This window comes from Nasonia vitripennis, chromosome 3 (assembly GCF_009193385.2).
Source record: "Nasonia vitripennis strain AsymCx chromosome 3, Nvit_psr_1.1, whole genome shotgun sequence".
NCBI lineage: Eukaryota > Metazoa > Arthropoda > Insecta > Hymenoptera > Pteromalidae > Nasonia > Nasonia vitripennis.
The window spans coordinates 23,451,384-23,478,772 of NC_045759.1; the positions used below are offsets into that span (position 1 = coordinate 23,451,384).

Here is a 27,389-nt window from a genome sequence, read left to right on the forward strand (position 1 = left end):
ACATGACGATGGCTCATGGCGAACACATTATGTGTCACTTCTGCGATGTGAAGCTCGACTCGGTGGCTCTCTTAAAAAGCCACATGACTGAAGAGCATAGCGGTGAATATACGGAATTTTGTTCGATATGCAATAAAGGATTTTTTTTGAGGCAGTCACTGAAGGTGCACATGACTGCACACGCACGAGACGGTAAGTTGAACTACTGTGATATCTGCGGTAAAGGCTTCAGACACAAAGTATACCTTGAAAAGCACGTGCAACATGTACATGTGGAAATGCAGGACCGCAAGAAATATAAATGTGACGTCTGCTCTTACGAGACCCAACACAAAAATGTTTTCAAAGAGCATATGTACAAACACACCGGAGAGGATGTCGTGCAGTGCGAAGTCTGCAACAAGCGTATGCGGAGGTCGTACATGAAAATACATCTTAGGATACATTCAGGGTATAAACCTGAGGTTTGTGAGTTCTGCGGCAAAGCCTTCACAGCGAGAAAATATCTGTCGAAACACAGAGTGGTGCACACTGGGGAGAAACCCTATCAATGTAAAGTGTGTGATAAGAGGTACACGCAGAGGGGTACCCTGACGTTGCATGTAAGAAAAAAGCATCAGCAAGTTAAGAATGGTGACGAGGTTGCTGAAGAAGAAGAGGAGGAGGAGGAAGTGGACCAAGAGACTTTGGACCAGTTTGTCGAGGTCGGTGAAGACGGTGCTGTACTAGAGCTTTCGAAGGAAAAAGACGTAGAGGAGAGTCAACTTATGGATGTCGAAGAAGGAGAGGTCGCTGAGAACGAATGCGACATAATGGCTCAGGGAGGCGAGGAGGGCGAGCTTGTCGACGACGATGGTAAAGTCGTGTATGTGCAAAAATTCACAGACAAAAAAGATGCGATTATTTGCGAGATGGGAAATGATCCAGGTGAAGACGCTGCTGAAGTGCTTGTAAGTGGCGTTGAAGAGATTGTGGAGGAGGACGCCGAGGAGGCGGATGTGGACGTCCTGAAAAGTATGAAATCTGAAGAGAGCGAAGATGAAGAAGACGTTATTTATGAAGTGCCCGAGGACGAAAATGATGCTCAAGTCGTAGAAAATGAAGCCGAAACAGCCAAGGATGATAGTACCTCAGACGAGAGTTTAAGATTGGAAATGTTAAGCGATAGTGGTGTCGAACACTTCGAAGAAGTCGTGGAATAAGATTGAAGAAAAGTTTGAAATAAAAGACTTCTGTTGAAGATACTGATAAGTTAATTTTGTTTAATGCATTTTTCGCGATTTCTATATAATTACTATTATTAACTTAAACGACATTTAGTTTAATCTTAAGAAATTACGAATACGATTATTATTATTTGTTAATATACTTTGCACTAAAAAATATACTTTTATTATTCACTTTAACGATTCAAAGTGCAGGCGCGGTTCGCTTTTTTTCTTTATGTACATACTTATTTAAAGGACGTCGGAACATATACGTCTTATGTCTAAAAGAATTGTTAGAGCCTGACTAATGATTCTTGAAGGCTGTAGTTTATAATACTATAATAAAACGTTTTTATAATGATACTAAATACCGAATCTATTTGTTTTAATGTACTTTCCTCTTGATAATTTTGTTCACCTAGTTCGCTCACTGAATTATCCAAGGATACACCAGCGTATTCATAAAGATTCGCAGATGAGGGAAAAGTACAAGTGCGAGTTCTGTAACTTCGAAAACTTCCACAAAAAGAGCCTGAAAATGCTCGTGACTACCTGCGAAGTTTGTGCCATGGCGATTACGAGATTTCATTTAAAGACTCAGCTAAATCTCGTAGTTCGTCAAAAGAAAGCGATTTTGGCTGCTGATAACTGATTTTTCATTTATTTTCTTTTTATTTTAAGTATAAGACTAAATCTGCGTTTTTTTTATTTTAACGACTTTTTTCGTGCGCTTTAATTGATCATAGCTAATAATCAGCTCTCACCACCTGTGTTTACAGATACCAAAATGAACCGCCGCTAGTCATGAAACCCATCATGAAATCCAATGTGATACTCCGAAATTTCAAGGTCATCACTCGACGACGTCAACCGCAGCAATTTGAGTGTGATCACTGCTCCAAGCCTTTCACCACTTACCATGCACTAGCTCTTCATGTCCGCAGCCACACTAAGGAGAGCGACTTCTCCGACGTCTGCGGTCAGCCTGAGATTTCCGCTGAAAGCCTTAAGGAACACATGAATAATCAGCAATGTAAGCTTAGCTTTAAATGTCCAGAGTGCAAGAAACAGTGCAAGTCTGCTCAGGGCGTTAGAATTCACGCAGCACGTGTTCACAATAAGAAACCGAAGACAAAGCAAATAAAGAAGATTCCCAAGGAAAAGAATTACATGTGTCTGTTTTGCAATAAGAAGTACAGATCGGAGGGATATCTCAAGAGTCACATGGTAAAGGTACACGAAGATATGCCGCAGACAGAGTCCTATCGCTGCGAGCAGTGTGACTTCACGACTCTAAACAAATGTTTCATGAAGAAACACGTTTTGATTCACACTGGTTATCATAAGGTAACCTGTGAAGTATGTGGGAAAAAGATAGTCAAATCATATTTGACCGAGCACATGAGAATTCACACAGGAGAAAAACCTTACATTTGCTGCTACTGTGGAAAGACGTTCGGAGGAAAAAAGTACCTGATAGTACACGAGCGGATTCACACTGGAGAGAAACCGTACCAGTGCCAGCTTTGTAATAAGAGATTCACACAGGTGTCACCCTTGAGGGTGCACATTCTGTGCCATATGAAGAAGAACGAGGCTGTTAAAAATGACTGATTGGAGACTTAACAAACAGAGAAATGAATATTTTATTTTTGTTATATACGTTCACTCGTTAATTATTCCGCAATCCTGTTAAGTACAAAATGTTGAATTTTAGTTGAGTTTGAGAGTCTAAAGAGAGCTTATTTTTTATATGGTCATTGTTACCAAACATTTGATAAAACATGAATATACATATTTCACATGTACATTCCTAATAAATAAACATTATTTTCTGACATTTCCGAATTCGCTTAAACATTTATAGATGATAGTACAACTTAAATGACCAATTGATTTAATTAACAGTAGCTGAAGAGGTAAGTTGTTTGGCATTGAAGGAATCCTATAAATTTTTCTACAAATTTTTCTTATTTCAGATAAAAAGTGGATATATTGCTTATTTTTAAGTTCAATGTAAGTAATAAATGCTACAGTAGAACAACGAAAGCTCTCGAACATCACAAGTCGCAGTGGGACTCGATTAACTAGGTTTAATCACCGGTATATCGATGAAGTTACAAGACGTTTTACTAACTAGGGTAATTCTTTTACTTTCAGGTCCATTCACGAGGAAAGGAATTCTCTGAGCCCAGATAAGATAAATAACGAAACAGAAAAAGAAACGGTGACCCTTAATCAATCAGAAAAACTCGTCGAAGAAAACAAGCCCGACGGAGGAGACCAAGAACGCTACCAGTGTCAGCTCTGCTCGAAGTGTTTCAAGTCCAAGAACCTCTACGACGGCCACTTGATATCCCATAGCGATGCTCGGCCTCACCAATGCGACATCTGCCTCAAGTCTTTTAAGCGGACCAACACTTTAGCGGTTCACCGCCGCATTCACACTCGTGAGCGGAATTTCGTCTGCGACGTCTGCGGTCGAGCTTTCGTCCAAGCTTCCCAACTAGCTACGCACCAGAGGCGGCACTTTGACCGGTTCACGCGACACTGCGCTCTCTGCGACAAGGGATTCTTCACCAACGCCGAGCTGCACAGTCACATGAACGTCAAGCACGCAGCTAATCAACACGTCTGCGATGCCTGCGGCAAATCCTTTCCGAACAATCACTCGCTGGCAAGACATGCCAGAAGCCATGATCCGGATTTCGAGCCGGCGAAGCATCAGTGCGAGTTTTGCGGCAAGACATTCGCTTACCGAAACTCTCTGGTAGCGCACGTCAAGTCTCACACTGGGGAAAACAAGTACGACTGCCATCTTTGTGGGAAAAGCGTGTCATCAAAGGGATCGCTGCAGGACCATCTCAGACTACACGGGGGAGAGAAGAACCTGGTGTGCGACGTCTGCGGGAAGGCTTTTCACAAGCGGACGACACTCGTCGTGCACAAGAGGACGCATACGGGCGAAAAGCCGTACGTTTGCGAAACGTGCGGCAAAGCTTTTACGCAACATTCAACGCTGGTGATACACCGTCGATATCACACGGGTCAGAGACCTTATCAGTGCGGTCTTTGTAACAAGAATTTTGTCTCCAAAGCGTTGCTAAATGGACATTGCAAGATTCACGCGAATTCGAGCACTTAACGTAGACGTTTGTGATGAACAGTGGTGTTGTGGAAAAAGATTAAATCTTTTTATTAATAAAATACACGCCAGCTGGCAACATACATGTTATATTTATATAATATTAGATTTTTCAAAAGGTACAAACTATGTGATTGTTGCGATTAGCAGCGTAAAATATTTTTGATAATACGATTAAAAATATTGCTATATATAAGAACAATCTACTGCTATACCAGTTGCATTTTCATATATTTATGCAGTATTAAAGTACAAAAGATGTACTTTTCAACTTACACGCTGTAAGTGTTTTTACATCTTTATTGTTAAGTTTTGATAAGACAAAAATCAATTATTATTACTGTATAGTTTTGCTGAATAAAGCATTTAATACTGTAATCCAAGTCTCTGATTGAACAGACGTGTAACGGTCCTTTTAAGTCAATAACTTTTACACTTCTGAAGCCGTAGTTCTGTAACGATTCTTAACGAACTGTTAATAAAAGCAAAATCCGTTCCCCGCAACGTGAGTATTGTCCAAGGTCCATCGTAGACTCAGCCCAGTATTTCTTTCACATTTCAGATCCACATATCCCGAGCATTATAACCCGCAGATGATCTTGGACGGCAAGAGCGCCTCTGCAGACCATACAAGTGTAATCACAAAAAAGAAGCAGCAGATGCGAAAGCTCGAAGTCCAGTCACCTGTCGTCAAAATTGAGGATACTCACAGCAGCTTCGAGCTCGATGACGATCTGCCTCTGGCCTACTTCTGCAAGCCCTGCAATACCTTCTTCGCCTCTCAGGACCTTCTGAACTCGCACAACTCCAGTCTTCATCAAGAGGAGGAGGCTTCAGCCAAGAAAAAGAGGTACGACTGCGCGCACTGCGGGAAAGTGTGTCGAACGGCTCTAAGTCTTCGTCAGCATGTTAAGCGTCACAAAAGCGACGACATGAAGGAAGAATTGAACGAGAAAGTCGAACAGCAGCAGCAGCAGCAGGAGGAGGACGATTTCACCTGCAAGACCTGCGGCAAGGTCTTTCAGCACAAGAGCAGCTACCAGAAACACCTGATGCGACACACGGTGGGTGACCTCGCCTGCAAGCACTGTCCCAAGAAGTTTCGGCTCTTCCGAGATCTTACTCGCCACGAGAAGACGCACTTTCTTCCGAGCTACGTCTGCAAGGAGTGCGACTACGAGACGACGGTCCTGGCTGCTCTGAGCATTCACATGGCGAGGCACACCGCCAAAGCTGAGCTGCCTTTCAAGTGTCAGGAGTGTGACAAGAGATTCAGGAAGGCCAACGAACTGCAGGAGCACTACAACATACACTCGGGCGACAAGCCTTTCGTATGTCAAACCTGTAACCAGGCATTTTTCCTCCGCAGACAGCTGGCAGCCCACTGTAGAAGACTGCACCCAGAGCTCAAGGCTCAGAAGGTCACCAGCACCGCCTGTGATATCTGCGGTAGGGTCCTGGCCACTAAGCGCTCGCTGTTCAGACACAAAGAGAGCCATAACCCAACAAAGCTTTACCTCTGCGATTATTGTGGTAAAAGTCTCAGCAGTGCCGAGCACCTAAAAAAGCACAGAAGGATCCATACAGGAGAAAAGCCCTACGTGTGCGACATCTGTGGCAAGGGATTTACCGACTCGGAAAATTTGAGAATGCACAGGAGGATCCATACCGGGGAGAAACCGTACAAGTGCGATCAATGTCCGAAAGCCTTCAGCCAGAGGTCCACGTTGACGATACACAGGAGAGGACACACCGGGGAAAGACCCTACGTCTGCCAGATTTGCCATCGAGGATTTTCCTGCCAGGGAAACCTCACGGCTCATCAGAAATCCACGTGTGTCTAAGCTGTGCTTTTTCACTTTATGGAAGAGAAATATTTTGAGAGCCCTAAAAACGCGCACTAGAATGTGAAAATTTTAGGAATGACGAGTTTACGGAAGGATCGATCTCTTTTTTTCTCTAATTTTTTATGGAAATTATATTTTTTGATTATTTTTAACGCACTATATTGTAAAAATATTTTTACAAAATTGTATTTTTAATGGAGTATTCTGTTGACAGTATTCAAAATATTATATAGTAGTTTTATACACATAGTTGTATTATTTTTTCATACAAACGTGCAGTATGAACGAAAATTTTATATAGCGCATACTTGAAGTCTTGAGCAGACAAGAATTATAAATTTACTGAATATCGCACAAAATCAAACTTTGGCTTCGCCAGCTGTGATTTGAATAGTAGTAGCTTTATTACTTATCTTTCTATTTTTATTAACATTTACAGCAAAAAATCTGTGAATATGGTATTATTTCAACCGTCTGTTCCTAAAATATTGATATTCAATATAAGTTAACTATTATTGAATTACGTATCGAATCTGAACGAGGAAATTTCAAGATTTCCTTGGTTTGTATCGAAAAATTCCTCATGGATCATAACATTTTCTATTGCCAATCGCTAATTAATTTAACACTATTTTTGCTATAATTGTATATACATACTTTATTGAGCATTATAATGCTGCCTAAAGGGATATTTTATCCATGTAAATTTGTGATTTTAATAATCGTTGATTTGTTACATTCAAATAATCGTTTAAATGATATACGGTTTTTCGATTTTACTCATTTTATGCCATGTAATTAAGGTAGTTTTTTAAAAGAGCGGATAACACTCGTTATAAACGAATGAGATATGCACCTGTGGTGCAATATGAGAAGTTCATCGATTACACGTTCGCGTTTTGTTATTAACTGCATTTTTGCAATAATATTAATCATGTATCTCGCGCAGAACTTTATATAAAAAAAAATCAATAAATAAATTTTATATATTTCACGCATGTGTCCATTGCGCTCTCATTCTGCGTCGACCCTGTACAATGTACCATTGTTACAATTATGCTCGGCGTACACTAATCGATTAATTTTTTCAGAAAAGTAGGTAAGTCTAGGTATGGTCTCATACTCTTTTGAGTCTGCGCATTTATCCGCACATAAAACACTCTTTTCTTTTTCAGGGCTAATAGTTAACAGCAAGAGGTTGACGGAAGTCTATAATTTTTTCCCTATCTCTCATTACGTTGACAGGCTTTTTTTACGATTTACGACACATAAACCCTCATGCGATAATAAATCAGTTGATCAAAATTTTAAAGACGTCAGTGATAACGCTTGCTTTTTAAACCTGCTTCTACATTCTAATCGAGTTTCTTTCCAGGCATCTCTCGCAATTAACACTCGTCGCTCGCGTATAAAGTAAACCTCGACACCTGTAGCTAGATCTGCTTCTCACCTAACACCGGACCTGCTCAGTACCTCTCAGGCAGTAGACCCCCTCGACTAATTAAGCGAATCGCTATCCTGCATGTTTCAGAATCACTCGCCAAAACGGCAGACAAGACGAAGAAGCAGAAAAAACATCGAACGGTAGAGTACGTCGTCGTCCCAGTTGGCTGAAGGACAGCGTGACAGACTTTGAAAGTCTGCGAAACACTTGCCCCTTCTGTGACAAGCGCTTCAGGGACGAAAAACGCGTCGCCAAACATGTGCGCAACGTTCACCGCAAGCCGTTCAAATGCGACTTGTGTCGGCGCCAGTACTTTACTGAGGAAACACTCGAGGCCCATCGCAAGACTCACAACACTAATTCTCATTTTGAGTGTCCCGTCTGTCACATGAAGTACAAACGCGAGGAGACATTGCACAGTCACTATGTGCGGGTGCACAGCAACCTCGAGGCCATCTTCACGTGCGATCATTGCGGCAAAAATTTCAAGCTCAAGCAGGACCTGATGCTGCATATCAATCAGGTGCACATGAGCAAGTACCAGATCTGCCGGTTTTGCGGCAAGAACGTGAAGAACGTCAAGACTCACGAGTGGCATCATCAAAAGGCCTCCAAAGAGATATTTCCGTGTAGCCTCTGCTTCAAGAAGTTCCGAAGCGAGAGCAAGTTAGAGAACCATCTCATGAGACACGTAGCGCGATACGAGTGCAACGTTTGCAAGGAGACCTTCTCTGGTCCTGGACAGTTGATGAATCACAAGACCAAGCACAAGCCTGGAATCAATTGCGTCTATTGCTACAAGTACTTCAGCTCCAGGAGCAACTATTACCAGCATATTCTCATGCACGCCAAGATACGACCTTACAAGTGTGATATCTGCAAACAGGACTTTACTCAAAGATCCACATTGGTGAGACACAGGAAGATGCATCCAGATAGTGATCAACGCCCGATTATCGTGGTGCCCATAGCTGACATGGCTAGAAAGGTACTTGAAAGCCTCAAGGATGTTGAGGACGATTGATTCAAATGGAGTACATTGGTTAGGATCCTTTTGACGATCAAAGGATCTATGGAGCTTTACATATTCTACATATATACTTTTCCGTCCGAATTAATAGAGCAGTAAGAATCAATTTCACGAAGAGTTGCAGTTATCTCTTTATATACATTCCACGTTCAGGGTGAAGTCATTAACATGATATGCAAGTAAATCCAATGCATTTAAAGGCATTATATACTTAAAGTGTATTGCTTTGTGCCAAAAAAGGTAGCAATGCCATTATTATTTTTTTAGTAATAATATACACATGCCAATGGAACAACGAAGCGATATTATATTCGAAGGAGATACAGGGCTAATCTTAAGATACGAAAGGAAGCATTTACTATAAACAAGTTGCCAGTTTATGCGTACAAAAGAAGTACAATATAATTTCCGATCCTTCGCTATATCAAGAAATATGAAGGGAATGAGCAATGTAATTATTTCTTCCAAGAATACTACAATAGTACAACTCGTAAAAATGAGTGCAATGCATCGTCTTCCATTCCAAGATATCGACGCAATATTTCCAACACTAACGTCCAGAAGAAAAAATCAAATGCGATGCAATATTTTATATTCCACAGAATAATATCACACGTGTTTCTTTTTTTAATTTAAGTTTGATATATAATTATTCATGACTAGATAGTAGTGTATGAATTTCGTTGAGGTAGCTTTAAGGAGCAGAATCAAAAGGAGAGGAATCGAAATCAAACCATAACATATTTCAGAATACTTTTACGTTCGATCAAATAATACGTCCCTTACTTGCCTTAAAGCATTAAGTAATTATAAATTATCCACGTTATGAACGTGTGATCAAAAGCCAAATACGTGCCTTACAAAACTAAGCTAATTATACATTTAAAGGCGAAATTCATACCTTAGGAATTAAACACAATGCTTTATACTAGATTTTAGATCTCTTTTTTTCAATAATTTACAAAGTATTACATCTTATCAAATAAGATTACTTTTTTTCCATATACATCACGTATACGTAATCACATGAAATGTTACTGTATTGTTGCACTTCAGTATTCTGATAACCTTTAGCTTAAGATTCAATGTATAACATTGAACATTTATTTTATATAATGATATTACTAAGTACTTAAAAATCATCTGCGATGATTGTCAAATTTCTATACTTACAGACAAATGTACGTATTTTTACTCAACGAGCGCTTAATGTACAAAATTACCATTTTTAAGCTACTTTGTGTACAACGACTGAAAAATGTACAAAATTACCGATTTTTCGAGGTACTTATATACACTTGCCAATGACTGCTATTTTTTTATACTAAAAATCATAACTTTTGATCACAATCAACGTCATCTGCGATGATTATATACCATTAGTCTTAAGTCATGCATTTTACCATGTTTTTATATAACTTTTACTGTATTCTTTTTTTTATGATTTTTGAATAAACTGTTTACAACTCTGGAATGCAGTGACGTAACTCCGATACCATTTAACTCGTGAACACCTGCTAAAACAATAAACCCTTAAGACTCAGACCCACTTACGAATTACGAATTTCCTTCTTGCTGTTGCAGACTCCATTTGATTGGCCCCCGAGTACCCCGAATATTTCTGCCTCGCTTGACCGACATGGAGATCGATATGATTAAGATCCAGCTGAGAGAGTACGGCTGGATCAAGGAGGAGAACAACAACAACGAAGAGAGCAAAAACGTCCAGAAACGTAAAAAGAGACGAAAGAATTACTACAGCAAACAGCCGTACTGCCGAGGGTGCAAGAGGTATTACAAGAACTATACCGTGTTGGCGGCGCACCGGCGATTGTGCGGAAAACCAGCGGAGAATCCGACGACCGAGTGCAAGCCCAAGAAGCAGGAGATTTCGGAGGCCGAGCCACCGGATCACGAGGAGGTCGTCGTGCAAAACGACGGGAAGGTCGAGAAATTCGAACTGCGGCCGCTGGTCAGCTGCAAGGACTGCAAGCTCAACTTCGCTACGACTCGAGAACTTTTCGAACATCGGCAGTATCTCGACTGCAAAGTCTGCAGTTTGAGAGACGAGGAGTCCGACATGTCCGATGTCACCGACGAGGAGTACGAATACGACTCCCTGTACGCCTGTGCCGTCTGCCGGGCCAAGTTCATTTCCCGTGAACTGCTGGACATGCACCGTGCTCGCGAGGCTCACTGGGGTCCGGCCAAAACCAAAGCCGACTTCGTCGTCGTGAAGAGAGAGCTCGAGGATTTCACTTTCAGGAGCTGCGAGGAGAACGAGTACTCCTGCACGGGCTGTAGCAGCGGACGAGTCTTCTACGATCCGGACGACTTGCTGAGACACCACCGAGCAGCCCACAGCAGTACGGAGATCTACTGCCGGTACTGCTGCCTGAGGCTCGCCGACATGGGCGAGTTCAACGATCACCATCGGGCCTATCACGACCTACTGGACTACTGCCGGGTTTGCAATGACAAGGAAGAGAAGCACATTAAGACTGGAAAGGTGCCTCCAAAGCCTTGGTGCCTGAACTGCTGCCGCAAGCTCGGACTGCCCTTTCAGGACTGTTTGTCGCTGTTGAAAGAGACTCTCTACTGCGAGGACTGTGGCAGAGCGATGCCTAGCGCTGGACACATGCAGTTCCACAACTGCTCCCATCCGGAGCACCCCCACGAGTTGCCTCTGTCCATCCTAGTATGTCCTCTTTGCCGGGAGAACTTCAACAGTCTTAGGTCACTGTACAGACACATCATCAAACACAATGACATGATGTCCTACAGGTGTAACCCTTGTGGCAAACTTCACGAGACCTGGAAGGAGCTGAAGGCTCACGCGAACAGGTGTCACGCCAATGAAAACATGAGACTGCCCAGAATGAATTGCGACGTGCTGAGGAGAAACGCCGAGGACGTCATCAGGAGATTCGCTAAGAATGGAGTTAAGCTGTTGACGAATTGAGCGTATATAAATGTTACGTTAAGTGTTTTATTATTTTCATTATGTTTGTTTCTTATTATCATCACCTTTTTAATACTGTTGAGCAGACTCGTATGAAGACTTACGAGGATTAGTTATTACTGTAACAGTTAGCACTGATATTACCTGAATCATATACTCGTCCGATACATTGTTGTGCCAGAGTTTCAGAATGAACTCGCGTAGATCAACTGCCATATAAGCTAGTGCATGGATCAATGTTGAAATTTTATATCGTGATGGATTTCACTGACAAGTGTTCACAAGTGTCAAAGAGACATTGAAGTCTATAAAAAAGGAAGTGTTCTGCAGCTGAGCTTGGTCAATTGACAAGAATTTCGTTGGACGTTCAAGAGAGAGAAAGTGTACTTGATCGAAAAGTTCAATAGACTATGTTAAACTTAGTTGTATTTTATATATTAGACTGCGAGAGAGAAGGTTTATTAATAGGTTTGGCACATCAATAACAAATCAACTATAAAGATTTGTTAATTCGATGCAAACAATTTTTTTTATCAAATCGGAGAAAGTGCCCAACACTAAAATCACGCCGTATAAATTTTTATAATTCAATAATCAAGATACCGGTGTATTATTGACGAACTTACCAAATGCCTGTAGATTTATAAAATCTGTTTGTTGTTTTATTATTCGTTACCACATTTTTTACTACGTTACGATTTGTACTTTTCACACACGTTTTTAGAAAAAAACTACATTAACTAAAAAAATGTGACAAAAAAAAATAAAATGTTCTTACTATTTACAAACTACTGCTATTGTCAATTAGTGTACACCACGTCACGATCTTCTCTTCCGCTACTTTCTGCTACTAAAAAATACTATCTCGAGGCAAAACCCATTCATCTCTCGTTAAAGTGTAAGTGACGTCCAAAACGGATTTCGGCTAGGAAAATATCGCGCTAACAAGTGGTTTGTGTTTCAGGTTTGAAGAGGATAATAAGCAACTTGTGCAAAGTGCCATAGCGAGTTTAACGAGTGAAATCAAAATTGAGAGCGTCTTTACCTGCCAGGAGTTTCCTAAGAGCGAGCCAGAGGAGGACTTCAAGCCTGTGCCCCAGTTCTACACAGTGTACCTGAGTCCTCCCAACGAAAAGTTTTCCGGCTGTACCAATGTTTACAAGAAGAAGAATCCGTTTCACGGAATGAAGAGGAGAAAAGGTACGAGAAGGCGTAGGGATCCACTGAGTCTGCGACAAGAAGACAAGGAGAACTCTCTAGTGATCGAGTCGAGCTTTCCAGATTTACCAGTAAGGATTAAACAGGAATTCGATCCTCCGCTGCCTCCGTTGTTCTGTGAAATTCCGGAATACACGACGGAAAAATGTAGCTGGAAGAGCACGAGGTTAAAAATCAAGCAAGAGAAGGACATCAACCCGTACCGAAAACAAAGTCGACGGAAGAATCTTAGAAGTAATCTGGCGACCGAGAATCGAGTGAAGCTGAAAAAGTACACCGTCTGGTACCCCTGCGGCGAGTGTCATATGAAGTTCCCCTGCAGTAGAATGCTGATCCACCACGTAATCAAAGACCATCCGTACTATTACTGCAAACAGTGCCACATACACCTTAGCAGCAAGGGAGAGCTGAAAACACACTACCAGGGACACTCCAAGTACCGTAAACCGCCTTTTAAGTGCGACGAGTGCGAAGTCAGTTACAAAACCTTTTTCTCACTATTAAACCACAAAGATACCCACATAAGCTACAAACTGCCGTCCACCCTTGTAATGTCGTACGAAGTTAAATTGGATCCCGATGAGAACGAGGAGCTGTTCAACGACGCGGCGAGCACGTGTTCGATGTTGGATTATGACGATGACTGGGATAGGCTCTCGTAGCGACAAGTTTTTTTTAAACAAATTATCTCATGTGATTATGTGACGCAAAAAATTTCATTTTTCAGTTATTTCATCACCGTTATACATTTGTTGATTTCTTCTTCGTCGAATAATCTTTACCCGCGTGATATGACGATTATGAGCTTTAATGAGTATAAGTACTTAAGAGTATATTTAAGTATACGAGAGATCACGATCAAATCGTGCGATTATGTATATTGTACAGATAACTTTACAGGGCATGCAGAAATTGCTATGCTTCCAAAATGTTTTATATTTTATATCTTTTAGTTGAAAGTATTCCAAGAATACTAAAAAAATGTATACATACTAGTTTAGTTTACATAATATTAGACATCACAATTAGAATGCACCATGCATGAAAATTAAATTTTATAAGCATTGATGACTCTTCCAAAGACCGAGGAGATTTTTCAAATAAAACTTAAAGTTTATAGGAAAATACGTAGTTTTGTATATATTCCTTTCATAGACGAGAATGGCTTGCGAAAACTTTTGGAAGTTTTTCCAATAGCGTAGTGAAAGTAGAGCTTACTTTAACTGACACGTTTGTTATTTTTCGTTCTAGGGAAATTCTAGACGATCTGCTAAGTTCGGTAATGAACTTCGAACGGATAGAAGATCTTTACCCGCAGTTAATAAACGAATTCGATACAGATTTTTTCGACGACGAGCCCGAACAGTCTTCCGATTCTTCCTTAGAGCCCATCGAGTACAACCCGAATGGCCCAACCTGCCACCTTTGCGATAAAGTCTTCCGTCGAAACAAGCACTTACGCCTGCACATGAGCATACACCAGACCACCCAACCTTACCAATGCAATGTCTGCTCGACAAACTTCAAGACCGTCGAGTATCTCAATAGACACATGAATCTCATCCACGGCAACTCCAAGAAGCCGCATCCCTGCGACAAGTGCGATTACCAGGCGAGCTCGAAGATCAGACTCCGAGATCACGTGGCCTACAAGCACTCGACCGTCTTCAAATTTCCCTGCCATCTCTGCGACAAAAAATTCAAGGTAGACTGGGTTCTGAGGATGCACGTGCGAAAGTGGCACCAGAGTGGGCCGAGCTCCTGCGACGTTTGCGACAAGGTCTACCCCAACGAAGGTGCCCTGTTCAATCACCAAGTCAAGAAGCACAAAAAGAACGACAAGAAGTTCCAGTGTACTGTCTGCAAGCAAAGCTTGGCCAGCCAGAGAAGTTTGGATGCGCACGTGAGGCTTCACAAGATGAAGCACACCTGCGAGCACTGCGGTAAAATTTGCAAGTCGCAGAACAACCTTAAGAATCATTTGACTACGCACAGCGACGAGAAGAATTACGCCTGCCCAGTGTGCGACAGCGAGTTCACTCTGAAAGCAGCACAGCAAGTTCATATGCTGACGCATCTGGGAGAAAAGCCATACGTCTGTGATATATGCGGAAAAAAATTCACGCAACGATCGCCGATGATGCTGCACAGAAGAAAACTTCATCCGGACGTGAATCGACCGCCTCCGCCGAAAATCAAAATTTCCGAACTGCTAGAGAGAGTTCAGCACAAGATAGAGCACAAAATAAGAGGAAAGAACAATAATGGCTAACTATGAGGTTTTCCGTAGGAAGAGGAAATTTAGAAAGCATACTACTTGTTGAAGCAATAATAGTTGTTAAAGTTTTGTTATTTATTATAGTCTATTATACACATATACACGAGCCTTGTTGTAAGCATATAATGCTAACTGTTATGACTTTGAAAAAAATAAATATTAGTAAGACAAGCAATAAGAAGGGATCTTGCGAAAGTTATTTCAAACGATCCAAACTTTGCAGGAAAAAAGAAAGATAGTACGTAATCATTTTAGAGATCGTCGCAAACAGCTAACGATCGTTGTAACTAACAAGTTCAATTTGTGTTTTAGGGCTGGAACGATCTGCTGGCAAGGACTAAACAACCAGCTAATAATCATCAGTGTGAAAAACGAGTACGATGCTCAGTCAGAGATAGATCAAGTTTCTACGCAACAACGAGCTGTACTTCCACAACAGCAACAACGAATCATACTTCCTCAGCAGCAGCAACCGCTCATAGTCTTACAGCAGCAGGGACAGCAGTCTCAGCAGCCGATTATTTTGTTTCAGCAACCGCACGAACAACAGCCATTAGAGCTGCAAGCTCCACAGCAAGAAGAAATTCTGCTCGAATTCGAAAGTGGTGTTTCTGAAGATCCACTGACACAGATTTCGGAGGTTGCTGTTGCTGGTCCTACTGCAAAGAAAAATATAAAGAGAATTCAAAATTCCAAGCGTAAAGCTTCCAAAACACGGAGTTCGTCGCAAGTCGCCAACAATCAAATGCTGATCTTGCAAGTTCAACCGTCTACTTCTCAAGAACCTTCTGCGAAACTCGAAAATGAACTCTCAGACGACGACGTCGACGTGCAAGATTCCGAACTGAGCGAGGACATCTTCGTGCGCATCGACGCCGACCGCTACCGTTGCAACGTCTGTCAGAAAATCAAGCACGACCGACGCAGCATACTCAGACACGTCGTTGGTCAACACTCGCAGATACGGTCGTTCAAGTGCAACCAGTGCGACAAGAGTTTCAAGCGCAAGTATACCCTGGACATCCACCAACGCTCGCACGAGCACAAGCCTTCGGACGGTTACAAGTGCGAGAAGTGCGACTACCATACGCCCTTGAAAACTTCGCTATATCATCACCACTACCGCATGCATACCAACGAGTACCGCTTCACCTGCGAACACTGCGGTAAGCGCTGCAAGTTCAAGCGCGAGCTCGTCGACCATATGGTCTCCCACAGCGACGAGCGCTACATGTGCGACATTTGCGGCAAGCTCTACAAAGGCGAGCATCTCCTCAGGGCGCACAGGAGAATTCACCTCGATCCTTACAAGTTTCCCTGCGCTCTGTGCAAAAAAAAGCTCGCGACGGCGGAAAGCTTGCAGAACCACATGAAGCTCCACAGTCGAACGTTCGAGTGCGACGAGTGCGGCATGAAGTTCTCCTGCAAGCCCAATCTCATCAAGCACAGGAACGTGCACACGAGGGAGCAGGCTTTCACCTGCCCCGAGTGTGGCAAGGTCTTCGCCGATCAGGCGACGCAAAAGGTGCACTCGTTGATTCACGCTGGTTTGAGACCGTACAGATGCAACGTGTGCGGTCTGGGATTCACGCAGAGGACGCCGATGATGCTGCACTGGAGGAGAAAACATCCTGGCGAGACGGAGCCGCCACCGCCGGTTTTTTTGAAAAATATTCTGAAGAGCATCGAGGAGCAGAACGGCAAGAAGGCGAGGCTGGAGAACAAGGAGTGACGAGACAAGTTTTGTGATACTTTCGAATGATCAAAGTGTAGATTATACATATACTCTTTTTTACGTTACATTTTTTATAATTCGTTGATGCAGGCATAATTGCCTTGTAGGAACGAAGAAAATTATTAAAAGCTTGTAGATATTTACTCATATCGTTGACGGATGATCTTAGTTTCTGGAATCCAACTGTAAATAGTTCGCTTTACACGAGTTCGGCATTTTGAAAATTAAATCGAGTCAAAGTTTAATTGTTTATCGGAGACTTGGACGTGAACGGTCAGATGGCAGCACCGAACGTTCTAAAAGCTTTGCAAGGATGACATTTCGCTCGACAGTCATATTGCGATCGGCATTGCAAGTCAACGCACTTTTCCTTGACGAGAGAAAATTGACTTTTTGCTATACAGAGTAGTGTTTCGCGGATCGAGGAGCCTGTTGATAAGGTGCGTAGACAAGGGATTTTTTAAACTTGAAATATAAGTAAATCCAAGTTGGGTAAGTTCTGGGGTTCGATTTCGTTGACTAATTGTCTTGGGTATCGATTTTCGTAAATGTTGATGCATATGTTAAAAACAAAAGCAAAGAAATTTTTTAATACTTTCGTCGATTGCGAGAAATCGTTCATTACTTTTCAAAAGCGAAAAGACTGCCATTTCAATAAAATATAAATCGGTCAAAATACATAGCCTGAATAAACGCGTATAGGGAATTCACGCAGTTGAAGCCGATCGTCATTTGTTAAACATTGACAGTATTTACAAAAGCACATCGCGTGAATTTTAATCAAATTTTATATCGAACTATTTTTATCATTTTACGTGGAGCGTTTTGCGTAACGCATGAGAAATTTTAGAAAAATATATTTGATTTAAAAGAAAAAGTATTAGGTTTTTAAAAACGAAGCTTTAAATCTGTAAGGTTAAGTGAAACTCTACCTACATTATCAGATTTAGTGTTTACTTAAAAAATTTGTTACTCGCATACATCGCAATAAATATCACTGCGCCGAAAAGCCATTCGCATAACGCTTTCAATTTCCTTAAATCTTTTCCAACGTCTCGACTCTTCCTTTTCTCATCCTTTCCTATCCTCTCACTGTTATTCTCACTGTTAGGAGAGAGATGGAAAATTTAGAAGTGGACTTAACGTCGAACTCAAAATGCTCTGCGACAGAAAGGCCGGATGATCCAAACGCAGTCGTGGCAAAGACTGTCGGTGAAGTGAAGGCACTACCAGAGATCATCCGAACTTTGGAACTTCGATCCAGGTGCTTATGATTTTTCATTAAAATTAATTTAAAAATGTCACAGTCAAGTAAACAATTTTAATAATAAATTTCAGGCAGCCGGGCGTACCGATCAGCGTATTCCCGACGGAAGAAAAACCAACATTCGATCTATTAGCGACGAGCATCAAGTCAAACGCCGATCAAACGAAACCTTTCCACCCTGATAATTCCCAGACTTCCGGAAACACCTATTTCCTGCGTGGACTTCCTAAGCCTAATTCCAATTCCGAGGAGGGCAACGAGGAGCTAGTATCCGACCTTAACTTCTATAAGCGAATCCCTAACGGTAGCTACTCTTGCGAACTGTGCACCGAAAAAAGGATTGAAAATATATGCAAAGACAAGACCCGGATCGTCCGTCACCTTCTTCGTGCTCACACACACTGCCAGACCTACGAGTGTCCCTGCTGTCAGCTGACTTTCGACGATCACTCAGATTTTGAGAATCACAAGCAAGAAGAGCACCGCAATTTCGAGAAATTCAAGGCGAAGTACATCCAATGCGACAGGTGCGAGCACAGGAGTAAGAACAAGAACCTGCTAAGGCTGCACTTGCTGAGGAGACACGCTGCTCAGTACAAATACGTCTGCAAATGCTGTGCGAAGTGCTTCAAAACCTGGAAGATCAAGCACGATCATGAGAAAGCTATTGAGCAGAAGAAGAAGGGGACGGCGAAGAAAGGCTACAGGCGAGAGTACGTCTGCGAAAAATGCAACAAGGTCCTGTCGCCAAAGTCCGAGCTCGTTAAACATATGAAGAACGTCCACGTGCAGGACTTTAAAGTATGTACATACGCATTTGTAAATCAGCCTCTGTTTTCTACAACAGCGCTAAATCTTTTTCTCACTTTCAGATGAACAGGCTCATGTACGAGTGCGCGCACTGTAATAAGTACTTCCTGACACGCAAATCGCTGCTGAAACACTTGCCGATTTGTCACAAACCTTTAGAAAACGATCTGACGGGTTATTCTTGTCCCAATTGCGACAAGCGGCTTTCGAGCAAGGATCACTTGAAGAAACACGCTCTTGTTCACAGCGGTGAACGGCCGCATCTTTGCCCAGAATGCGGTCAAGCTTTTGCTCTGCTCAATACTATGAAGGTCCACGCGTTATCGCATTATAATATCAAACCGTATGCCTGTTATATCTGCTGTCTTAGCTACTCGCAGAGATCGGCCCTGATGACGCACTGGAAGAGCAAGCACAAGAATCTACCGGCACCTGAACCGGTTGAGATTCATCAGTTCTTCGATCACGAGGGAAAAGTTTTCATTCCCTGTATGTTGAAACGCTGTTAGTTAATCTTTGATATTTTTAGAGATTAACTGATTTGGAAATTGTCTGTTTCAGGTGATTATGAACAGTACTGATCCTTCATTCTTCTTTTCCAAGTGTCCTGTTTACATGATTTAGTGTTTATGTTGTGTCGAAAAGTACAATTTTCTCGTTACAGTTTTATGTTTGAAAGATTAAACTACGATTGACACTACGTTTTTGATGTTATAATTAACTTGCAAATCACCCTGTCAAAACGATCTATTGTAACTTAAGTGTTGATTCAACGTAGCATTATAACTTTGCTCAATAAAGCATTTATATGTTCAAAAATACTAATAATTCTGGATTCTCTTAGTTGTTAAGATTGTCTAATCTCACAGTCTCTTATAAATAATAAGATGGTGCACTGCGGCTACTCGACTAATTCATTTACTTTCCATTCTAGGAAAGGACATTCTCGCTGGAATCGCAAACAAAGCATCATCTCCAGGGTACGCGAACAATCAGCTAACAAACTTGACAAGTCAAGATGTCTATCGACACCAGCCAAAAATAATTCTTTGAACAAACCTTCGCCCAAACGTACGGATAAGTCGACCTCTAAGAGAAAAAGTTCGATACCGGTGAAAATCTCTAAGAAGAAGATCCATATTTCCAATTCTGATTCTGAGTACGAAAAGATGTGTGCAAAGAAAGCAGCCAAACTCAAGGACAACAAATCTTATCTCAACTCGGATTCCGATTTTGACTCCGACTCCGATTCTAATTCTGACAACGAAATTAAAAGAACCGATCATCGAAAGACCAAGAAATCCCGTCTTGAAACTAAGACGTCCGATAAAAGTTTAAAAAAGATGGTCACTCAGTCTAAAAAAGTCAACAAGAATGTTCACAAAAAAATCGATACTAAAAAAGTGAAGAATTCTTCTAACACGTCTGAAACTAAAAAAGTGAAACGAAAAGCTTCGACCGAGAAGCCTGACACTAAAAAATCAAAGAAAGACGCTTCTCCCAAAAAACCCAAGCCAGAAGATCAAGAAATTGAAAATCTTATTGTTAAAATGGACGACATACTAGTTTGCAAACTCTGCAGCTCGACATTCAAAATACTATCCAAAATGAAGATACACATTCGAAATAAGCATCAACCACGAGAATTCTATAAATGCCCGGACTGTCCAAAGTCCTACGCGTCTAAGTATCACCTAAATACGCACATGAACATTCACCGTGAAGACAAAAATGACTATATGTATTACTGTGATCAGTGCAATTATAGCACAGTGCATAAGTACTATCTAAAGGAACACTCAAAAGTAAAACATTCCGATCTTAGTCCATTTGAATGCGATTACTGCAAAAAGCGATTCAAAGGTAAGGCACAACTGAGGTTTCATATCGGAACGCACAGTACATGCGATCACCTGTGCGACATTTGTGGAAAGATGTACTCGAGTGAGGAGTCGCTACGCAAGCATAGGCGGATGCTCCACATTATCGAGCGAAACTTCAAGTGCCCCAAATGTTGGATGAAGCTACAGACTCAGGAGAGTTTGGACCATCATCTTAAATCACATGATGTTATGTACAGTTGCGACGTCTGTAACCAACAATTCTCTAAGAAACTCTACGTCACCAGGCACAAAAAGCGAGTCCATTTGGTGGAGAAGAACATACTCTGTCCAGTCTGTGGTAAGCGTTTTGTTTGCAACGCGTCTCTGAGAGTTCACTACTTGACGCACTCCAAGGTCAGACCGTACTTGTGCAACGTCTGTGGCTGCAGTTTCACTCAGCGATCTTCGATGATGTTACACTGGAGGAAAAAGCACCCGGACGCTGAAGCGCCACCACCGCCAGTCCCACTTACCAACTTCTTCGAAACAATGAACATGGAACTCCAGAGGCTAGTCGAGCCTACCCTTCAGTCATCGTTTAATGGCTAATTCTCATCGCGACGATCATGGTGTGTACAGATCAAGTGAATTAACTTATGAATTATCTCGGTAAAAAATGGTCCATTGTAACTTACGCGAACAACTAACAAAACTTGCTTGACTTACTCAATAAATCATTTAAACGTTTTCCAATACTAGTAATTTCGAACTCCCAATAGTTAAGATCCTCTTTTCTAAAGTCAATAACAAATAACATTATGAAGACCTGCTATTCACTTATCTAACTTGTTCGCTTTATATTTTAGGAAAGGACATTCTCGCTGGAGCCGCAAACAGAGCATCATCTCCAGGGTACGCGAGCAATCAACAACCAAACTTGATAAATCAAGCTGTTCATCGACGCCGGCGAAAAATCAGATTTCTAAAAAACAGCCATACAAAACTACGTCTAAGCTCCCAGACAAGCAAAAATCCAAAAGAAAAAATTCGGTGCCGTTAAAGATCACTAAGAAGAAGAAAATTTCTGATTCCGATTCTGATTCTGAATACGAAAGGATTTGTGCAAAAAAGGCCTCCAAACTGAAGACCAAAGAAGCTCTTCCAAAAACTAAGCCATCCGATAAAACCACGAAAAAGAAGATTGTGGCGAAGTCTAAAAAATCGAAAGAAGAAGCTATTCCTAAGGAGCCCAAGCCCAAAAAATTAAAAAAAGGAACTCTTGATAAAAAGGACGATGAAACGGAGTCGGAGAATACGGGTATTGAAAAACTCTATTTCAAATCCGCAAGCGACGACTTCATTTGTAAGGTATGCAACGAGAAGTTCGTACATCGTTACAAGATAAGGATACATATTCGAAATAAGCATCAACCACGTGAGGTCTTCAAATGCCCCTACTGCCCGCAGACGTACATGTCAAAGTACCCGCTGAGAACGCACATGAACAAGCATCAGGAAACGGACAGTAAATACGTGTATCTCTGCTCCAAGTGCGATTTTCGTGCCATGTCCAAGCATTCTCTTACTACCCATGAGATCAGAAAACACAGCAACGATTATCAATTTGAATGCGACCACTGTAAGAAGCGATTCAAGGTAAAGATGGATCTCAAATTCCATCTTGGAACGCACAACGATGCCCAGAACATGTGTGATATTTGCGGCAAAATGTATACCAGTGAAGAATCGCTGAAGAAGCATAGGTACATGATCCATATCATCCAGCGAAATTTCAAGTGTCCCAAATGCTGGGTGAAGTTACAGACCCAGGAAAGTTTGGACCATCATCTTAAATCACATGATGTAATGTACAGTTGCGACGTTTGTAATGTTCAATTCACTAAGAAACACTACGTCACCAGGCATAAAAAGCGAGTCCATTTGGTGGAGAAGAACATACTCTGTCCAGTCTGCGGTAAGCGTTTTGCTTGCAACGCGTCTCTGAGAGTTCACTACTTGACGCACTCCAAAGTCAGACCGTACTTGTGCAACGTCTGTGGCTGTAGTTTTACTCAGCGTTCCTCGATGATGTTACATTGGAAGAAAAAACACCCGGATGCTGAGGCGCCACCACCGCCAGTTCCGCTTACCAACTTCTTCGAAGCAATGAACAACGAGGTACAGAGGCTTGTCGAGCCCGTAATTGGATCTTCGATTGGCGGTTAAGTTTTATCACGTTTTGTTCAGCGCGTGCGAATTCAAATTTGCGCGTAGGATGTCACTAGAAACACCGCGGGTCTTTAAAGCAGTAGAGCAAGTAGTGAAGGTTGTAGTTCTTGTGATACTAACAGACTTTATTATTGAAAAACAGTGATTAAAGTGACCTTTATTTTGTTATTTAAATTTATAAAGGTATATAATTCATTTGTGAAGTTGAACTGTAAATAGTTTTTTACGTGTTGTGGTTGTAGAAGAAAACGACTTTCCAATATAGTATTCCAAGAGTCAAGGAGTTTAATTTTGATAAGGTGTGGGAATGAGTGCTTTTTAAAATTAGAATATATAAAGTAATAATTAAGGCGAATTGACTATTGAGTAAATTAGTACTTAAATTTGGTTAAATATTTCATCGTTAGCAATAATAATATGAACCTGCTTTTTATTAACTTTTGTCACTTTGGGAGAACTAAGAAAAATATGCCGTAAAGTATTTTGCTTCAATAAAAACGAAGAAATGTTTTGTAAAATGTTTGCAGAACATCTTAACTAGCACTTTCTTCGAATAAAAGTCAATGTTAAGTACTTATTAAGTTTAATACAAGTATAATCAAGATTCGAAACTACAAAAAATAATACTCATGTTCATCAAAAGTTTGTTAACAATTTACATAAAACGTAATAAATGTAATTACGTCGAACTGGTCTTTTCTTAATGCTTTAATTTCATCAAAAGGCTCTAAATATCTCGACTTTTTCCAGCAGCACTTTCTTTATTCACAGCTCTGCCGTTTCTTATTTTTTCGTTGCGTAACAATTATTAGTCTTATTCGCATTATAACTGCGGGTAATTAAATTAGAGGAGGTATGCAAACCCAAGAGACGGCTCTGCGGCAGAATCGCCAAAGCTCGAACGCCGACGTCTACAGTATCCAGTCGAGGTGAAGAGTCTCTTTAGAGGTGGTGTTCCAAATCATCAGAAAAGAATTCAGGTGATTCTCATATTATTATTTATCACTTGGTCCTATGGGACTTGACTCTTTGAATGGTTTTACTCATAAGATATTTTTTTTGTTTCAGGTGATTGTCAACAGCATTGGTCCTCTATCCTCTCTATAAGCTAAAATTTTGTTTTGCACAATCAACCCGTCAAAAATAATCTATTATTATATTACCTTTGCAGATCTAAAGCAACTTCTGTGACTTGCTCAATAAATAATTTAAATGTTCTCTAATACTAATAATTTTAATCCTCCAATAGTTACAATCCTCTTGTCTACAGTCATTAACCGAAAATAAGATGAAGGACTGCAACAACACATTCATCTAACTATTTTACTTTGTGTTTTAGGAGAGGCCATTCTCACTGGACCCGCAAACAGAGCATCATCTCCCGAATACGCGTGCGAACGGCTTTGGAGCTTAAAGACTTTAGTCCTCTACCGATACCAGCGAAAGAGGACTCTCTGTACAAAACATCAATCCAGGCGATGTCTAAGCGCTCGATAAAGCCGACCTCTAAGAGAAAACGTGCAGTGCCGTCAAAGATCTCTAAGCAAGAAGATTCTGACTCTGATTTTGATGGCGAAGTAAGCACTCAAAAATCTGATTCGACAAAGACTGAGGATTCGGATCTAAAAGCTACACCGGCTGACAAGGCTCCAAAAAAGGAAGTTCTGCCCAAATCGGAAGTTTCTCTCGAGAAACCCAAGAAAATCAAACAGGAAAAGCATGATCTCAAAAACCTCTATCGTAAATTAAAAAATGGTGGCTTCGGCTGCAAAGTCTGCAACGAGAAGTTTACTCATCGGTTTAAGGTTTGCTCTCACATTCGAGCGAAGCATCAACCGCGCGAGGTTTTCTCTTGTTCCGAGTGCCCGCAGAGTTACAAGTCTAAGTACCAGCTTAAAACGCATATGAACATCCACCGTGAAAACAAAAGCGACTACATGTTCTTCTGCGACAAGTGTGAGTATCGCGCACTGACTAAGCACTATCTCAAGAACCACGAGATCAGAAAACACTCGACTGAGTACCCGTTCGAATGTGACCACTGCAAAAAACGATTCAAAATCAAGATGGATCTAAAGTTTCATCTCGGAACACACAGCGATTCCCAGCATATGTGCGACGTTTGCGGTAAAATGTATACCAGTCCAGAATCTCTGTACAAGCACAGGCGCGTCATGCACCTTAACGAGTACAAGTTTAAGTGTCCAAAGTGCTGGCAGAAGCTGCTCAGTCAAGAAAGCTTAGACCAACATCTCGAATCACACAAAGTGCTGCACAGTTGCGATCAGTGCGACCTCAAGTTCACCAAGAAGTACTACGTCACCAGGCACAAAAGACGCGTTCATATGGTGGAAAAGAATAAGCTCTGCCCAGTCTGCGAAAAACGTTTTGTTTGCATGGCGACACTGAGGGTTCACTACTTGACGCATGCCAAAGTTAAGCCGTACTTGTGTAACGTCTGCGGTTTTAGTTTCACCCAGCGCTCGTCGATGATGCTTCACTGGAAGAGAAAACACCCGGACGCCGAATCACCACCACCGCCAGTAATACTCACCAACTTCTTCGATTCCATAAACTGCGAAGTGCAAAAACTCGTCAAGCCTACCATCGAACCTGCATCACCTGAGCCTCGCCAAACGGCGGAAGTTGTCAGTTCCAACAGTGCTGGCAATGCTGACTCGTCCGTTTAGTTTTCTTCGTATATACTCTGCAGCACTTCTTCATGCTTGTGATATTAAAAGATTCTTAAACTTGTAAAAGTGAATCTCGTACTCATTTATATCAAGAAGCTTGGTTGTTGATTTTGATATAAATTATGATTTTTGAAAATTTGAATGATTCTATTTTTGTTAATAATTGGTCTCATAAGCATCATTGAGTTTGTGCAAATTTTATCAAACAACATACTTTTGAAGTAATGCTAATTCTTGAAAAGGTTTTCTGAAACTTACTTACATATGATATGAAAGTAAATAGATACTTTAAAAAGGCTTTTTTTGTACTTCCTTTTATATGATATAATTTTCATATCGATAGATGTTCATTATAGATGAACTTCGGCTGATTTTAATGAAATTAAAAATCCAAATTGTTTTACTTTTTTTCTAGAAATTTAATGAAATATGTTAAATTTGAAGATTATATTCTTAAACTCCGATCTTTGATATGTAAAAAGTTTTAATAAAAAAGCAAACATTTTCTACATGTCGAGTTTCATTTGAAAAATTTGTATGACATTCTTTTCAGCAAAAACAGTAAGAAACTCATTTCAAGCATATTTCATAAGCTAATTAAAACTAATACAAACTGCATTATTATTTCAGGTCACCCAGTCTACTTTATGGCGAATCATACGATTCTTTGTACACTCTTGTGCACTAATTACATGTGATTCGTAGTACTTTTATAATGTACTTACAAATTTAAGCGTATACTGTACATTTTGAGTTCGTCGAATAACTTGTGAATAAAAGTATCATCGAAATTTTTTTATCGTTTACCAATCACCCATAATTGATACTTAATAAACTTAAAGGTTCACAATAAACTTTCAAACTGTCACGATTTCGTTCATTTTATGGACATTCTGAAAATGTACACAAACACTGCGTATCATTAAACCTAATATCTCACAAAAACCTCCCTTAAATAATAATAATAAAAATCCAGAGTAAGTAGCGTTCGCCTGGTGACCAAGCGTCGACCCTCCACTCTCTTACTAATCTATTTTCTTTCTTTTGTTGAAGGTTCGACAGCGCCGAAGCAGAGAACATCGTCATCGCCTCTCCGACCAAGAAAACCGTTTTCATTCGAAAGAACACCACCAAGAGGAAGAGCAGTCCTGAGCGGGAGTCCTCCATGACGCTTTACCAAGTGTCCTTTGTCAACGGCAAAGCTTCGTATTCGTTATTGCCCATGAAGGAAGTCGAGGCGAAGAAAGCTTCGTCGAAGAATACCAATCGGCAAACTGACCAGAAATTCACCTGTGACGAGTGTGATTTGCAATTCACATCGGTGATCCGGCTCAAGGCGCACAAGTCGACTCACAAACCGTTGAACAAGCTGTCCAAGGTGTCGAGGATAAGATGTAACGAGGAAATGGCCGTGGCACCCACGTCGCACAGGAAACAGTCTCTCAAGTCGTACGAGGAAACGGAAGATTCGGAGATAGCGCTCAAACCGAAGGAAGCTGGCAAGAAGGATTTAACTTTTATCTGTCCTTCCTGCGAGTTCAGCACCAACAAAAGGAACATCATGCTTAATCACCTTTCCATTATGCACTGCATGAAGCCTCTGGAAAACAAGTACGAGTCCGACGAGCAGCAAACTTACGTTGATGAGGTCCACGTCGAAAACAATGAGGAGGTCATGGAAGAAGTCATGAAAGAGGAGC

At 41.1% G+C, this 27,389-nt stretch overlaps 4 protein-coding genes across 7 annotated transcripts in view; all 4 read left to right on the top strand.

Moving 5' to 3' along the window:
- The window catches only part of LOC100120507, a 67,940-nt gene that overhangs the window by 16,725 nt on the left and 23,826 nt on the right, over positions 1-27,389 (top strand). The window lies entirely within an intron of this gene.
- On the top strand, positions 15,250-17,014 carry LOC116738546 (oocyte zinc finger protein XlCOF26-like). Its single transcript, XM_032598276.1, has 2 exons — positions 15,250-15,370; positions 15,445-17,014. The coding sequence occupies exon 2, from the start codon at positions 15,878-15,880 to the stop codon at positions 16,862-16,864; it is 987 nt and encodes a 328-aa protein (XP_032454167.1). The 5' UTR covers positions 15,250-15,370; positions 15,445-15,877; the 3' UTR covers positions 16,865-17,014.
- On the top strand, positions 17,202-19,981 carry LOC100677990 (zinc finger imprinted 3). 4 transcript variants are annotated; one of them, XM_008208040.4, is made up of 5 exons: positions 17,202-17,307; positions 17,979-18,131; positions 18,206-18,935; positions 19,007-19,433; positions 19,506-19,765. In XM_008208040.4, the coding sequence occupies exons 2-5, from the start codon at positions 17,986-17,988 to the stop codon at positions 19,523-19,525; spliced, it is 1,323 nt and encodes a 440-aa protein (XP_008206262.1). In that variant the 5' UTR covers positions 17,202-17,307; positions 17,979-17,985; the 3' UTR covers positions 19,526-19,765. The 4 variants fall into 4 exon arrangements, 3 of the variants coding, with proteins under 3 accessions (XP_008206262.1, XP_016839091.1, XP_008206261.1); XM_008208039.4 differs by lacking the exon at positions 17,202-17,307 and adding an exon at positions 17,646-17,782; XR_004227265.2 differs by lacking the exon at positions 19,506-19,765 and adding an exon at positions 19,879-19,981 and having other exon boundaries at positions 17,202-18,131; positions 19,007-19,505.
- Positions 23,579-26,198, top strand: LOC116738545 (zinc finger protein 26-like). The gene is made up of 2 exons (XM_032598275.1): positions 23,579-23,976; positions 24,336-26,198. Exon 2 carries the CDS (start codon positions 24,475-24,477, stop codon positions 25,684-25,686), a length of 1,212 nt encoding a protein of 403 aa, XP_032454166.1. The 5' UTR covers positions 23,579-23,976; positions 24,336-24,474; the 3' UTR covers positions 25,687-26,198.

Coding starts and splice junctions, on each gene's coding strand:
- LOC100677990 (XM_008208040.4), top strand. CDS start 17,986: ATGGAAAATTTAGAAGTGGACTTAACGTCGAACTCAAAATGCTCTGCG. Junction 18,936..19,006: donor TCCACGTGCAGGACTTTAAA/GTATGTACATAC, acceptor TCTCACTTTCAG/ATGAACAGGCTCATGTACGA. Junction 19,434..19,505: donor GGGAAAAGTTTTCATTCCCT/GTATGTTGAAAC, acceptor TGTCTGTTTCAG/GTGATTATGAACAGTACTGA.
- LOC116738545 (XM_032598275.1), top strand. CDS start 24,475: ATGTCTAAGCGCTCGATAAAGCCGACCTCTAAGAGAAAACGTGCAGTG.
- LOC116738546 (XM_032598276.1), top strand. CDS start 15,878: ATGCTGATCTTGCAAGTTCAACCGTCTACTTCTCAAGAACCTTCTGCG.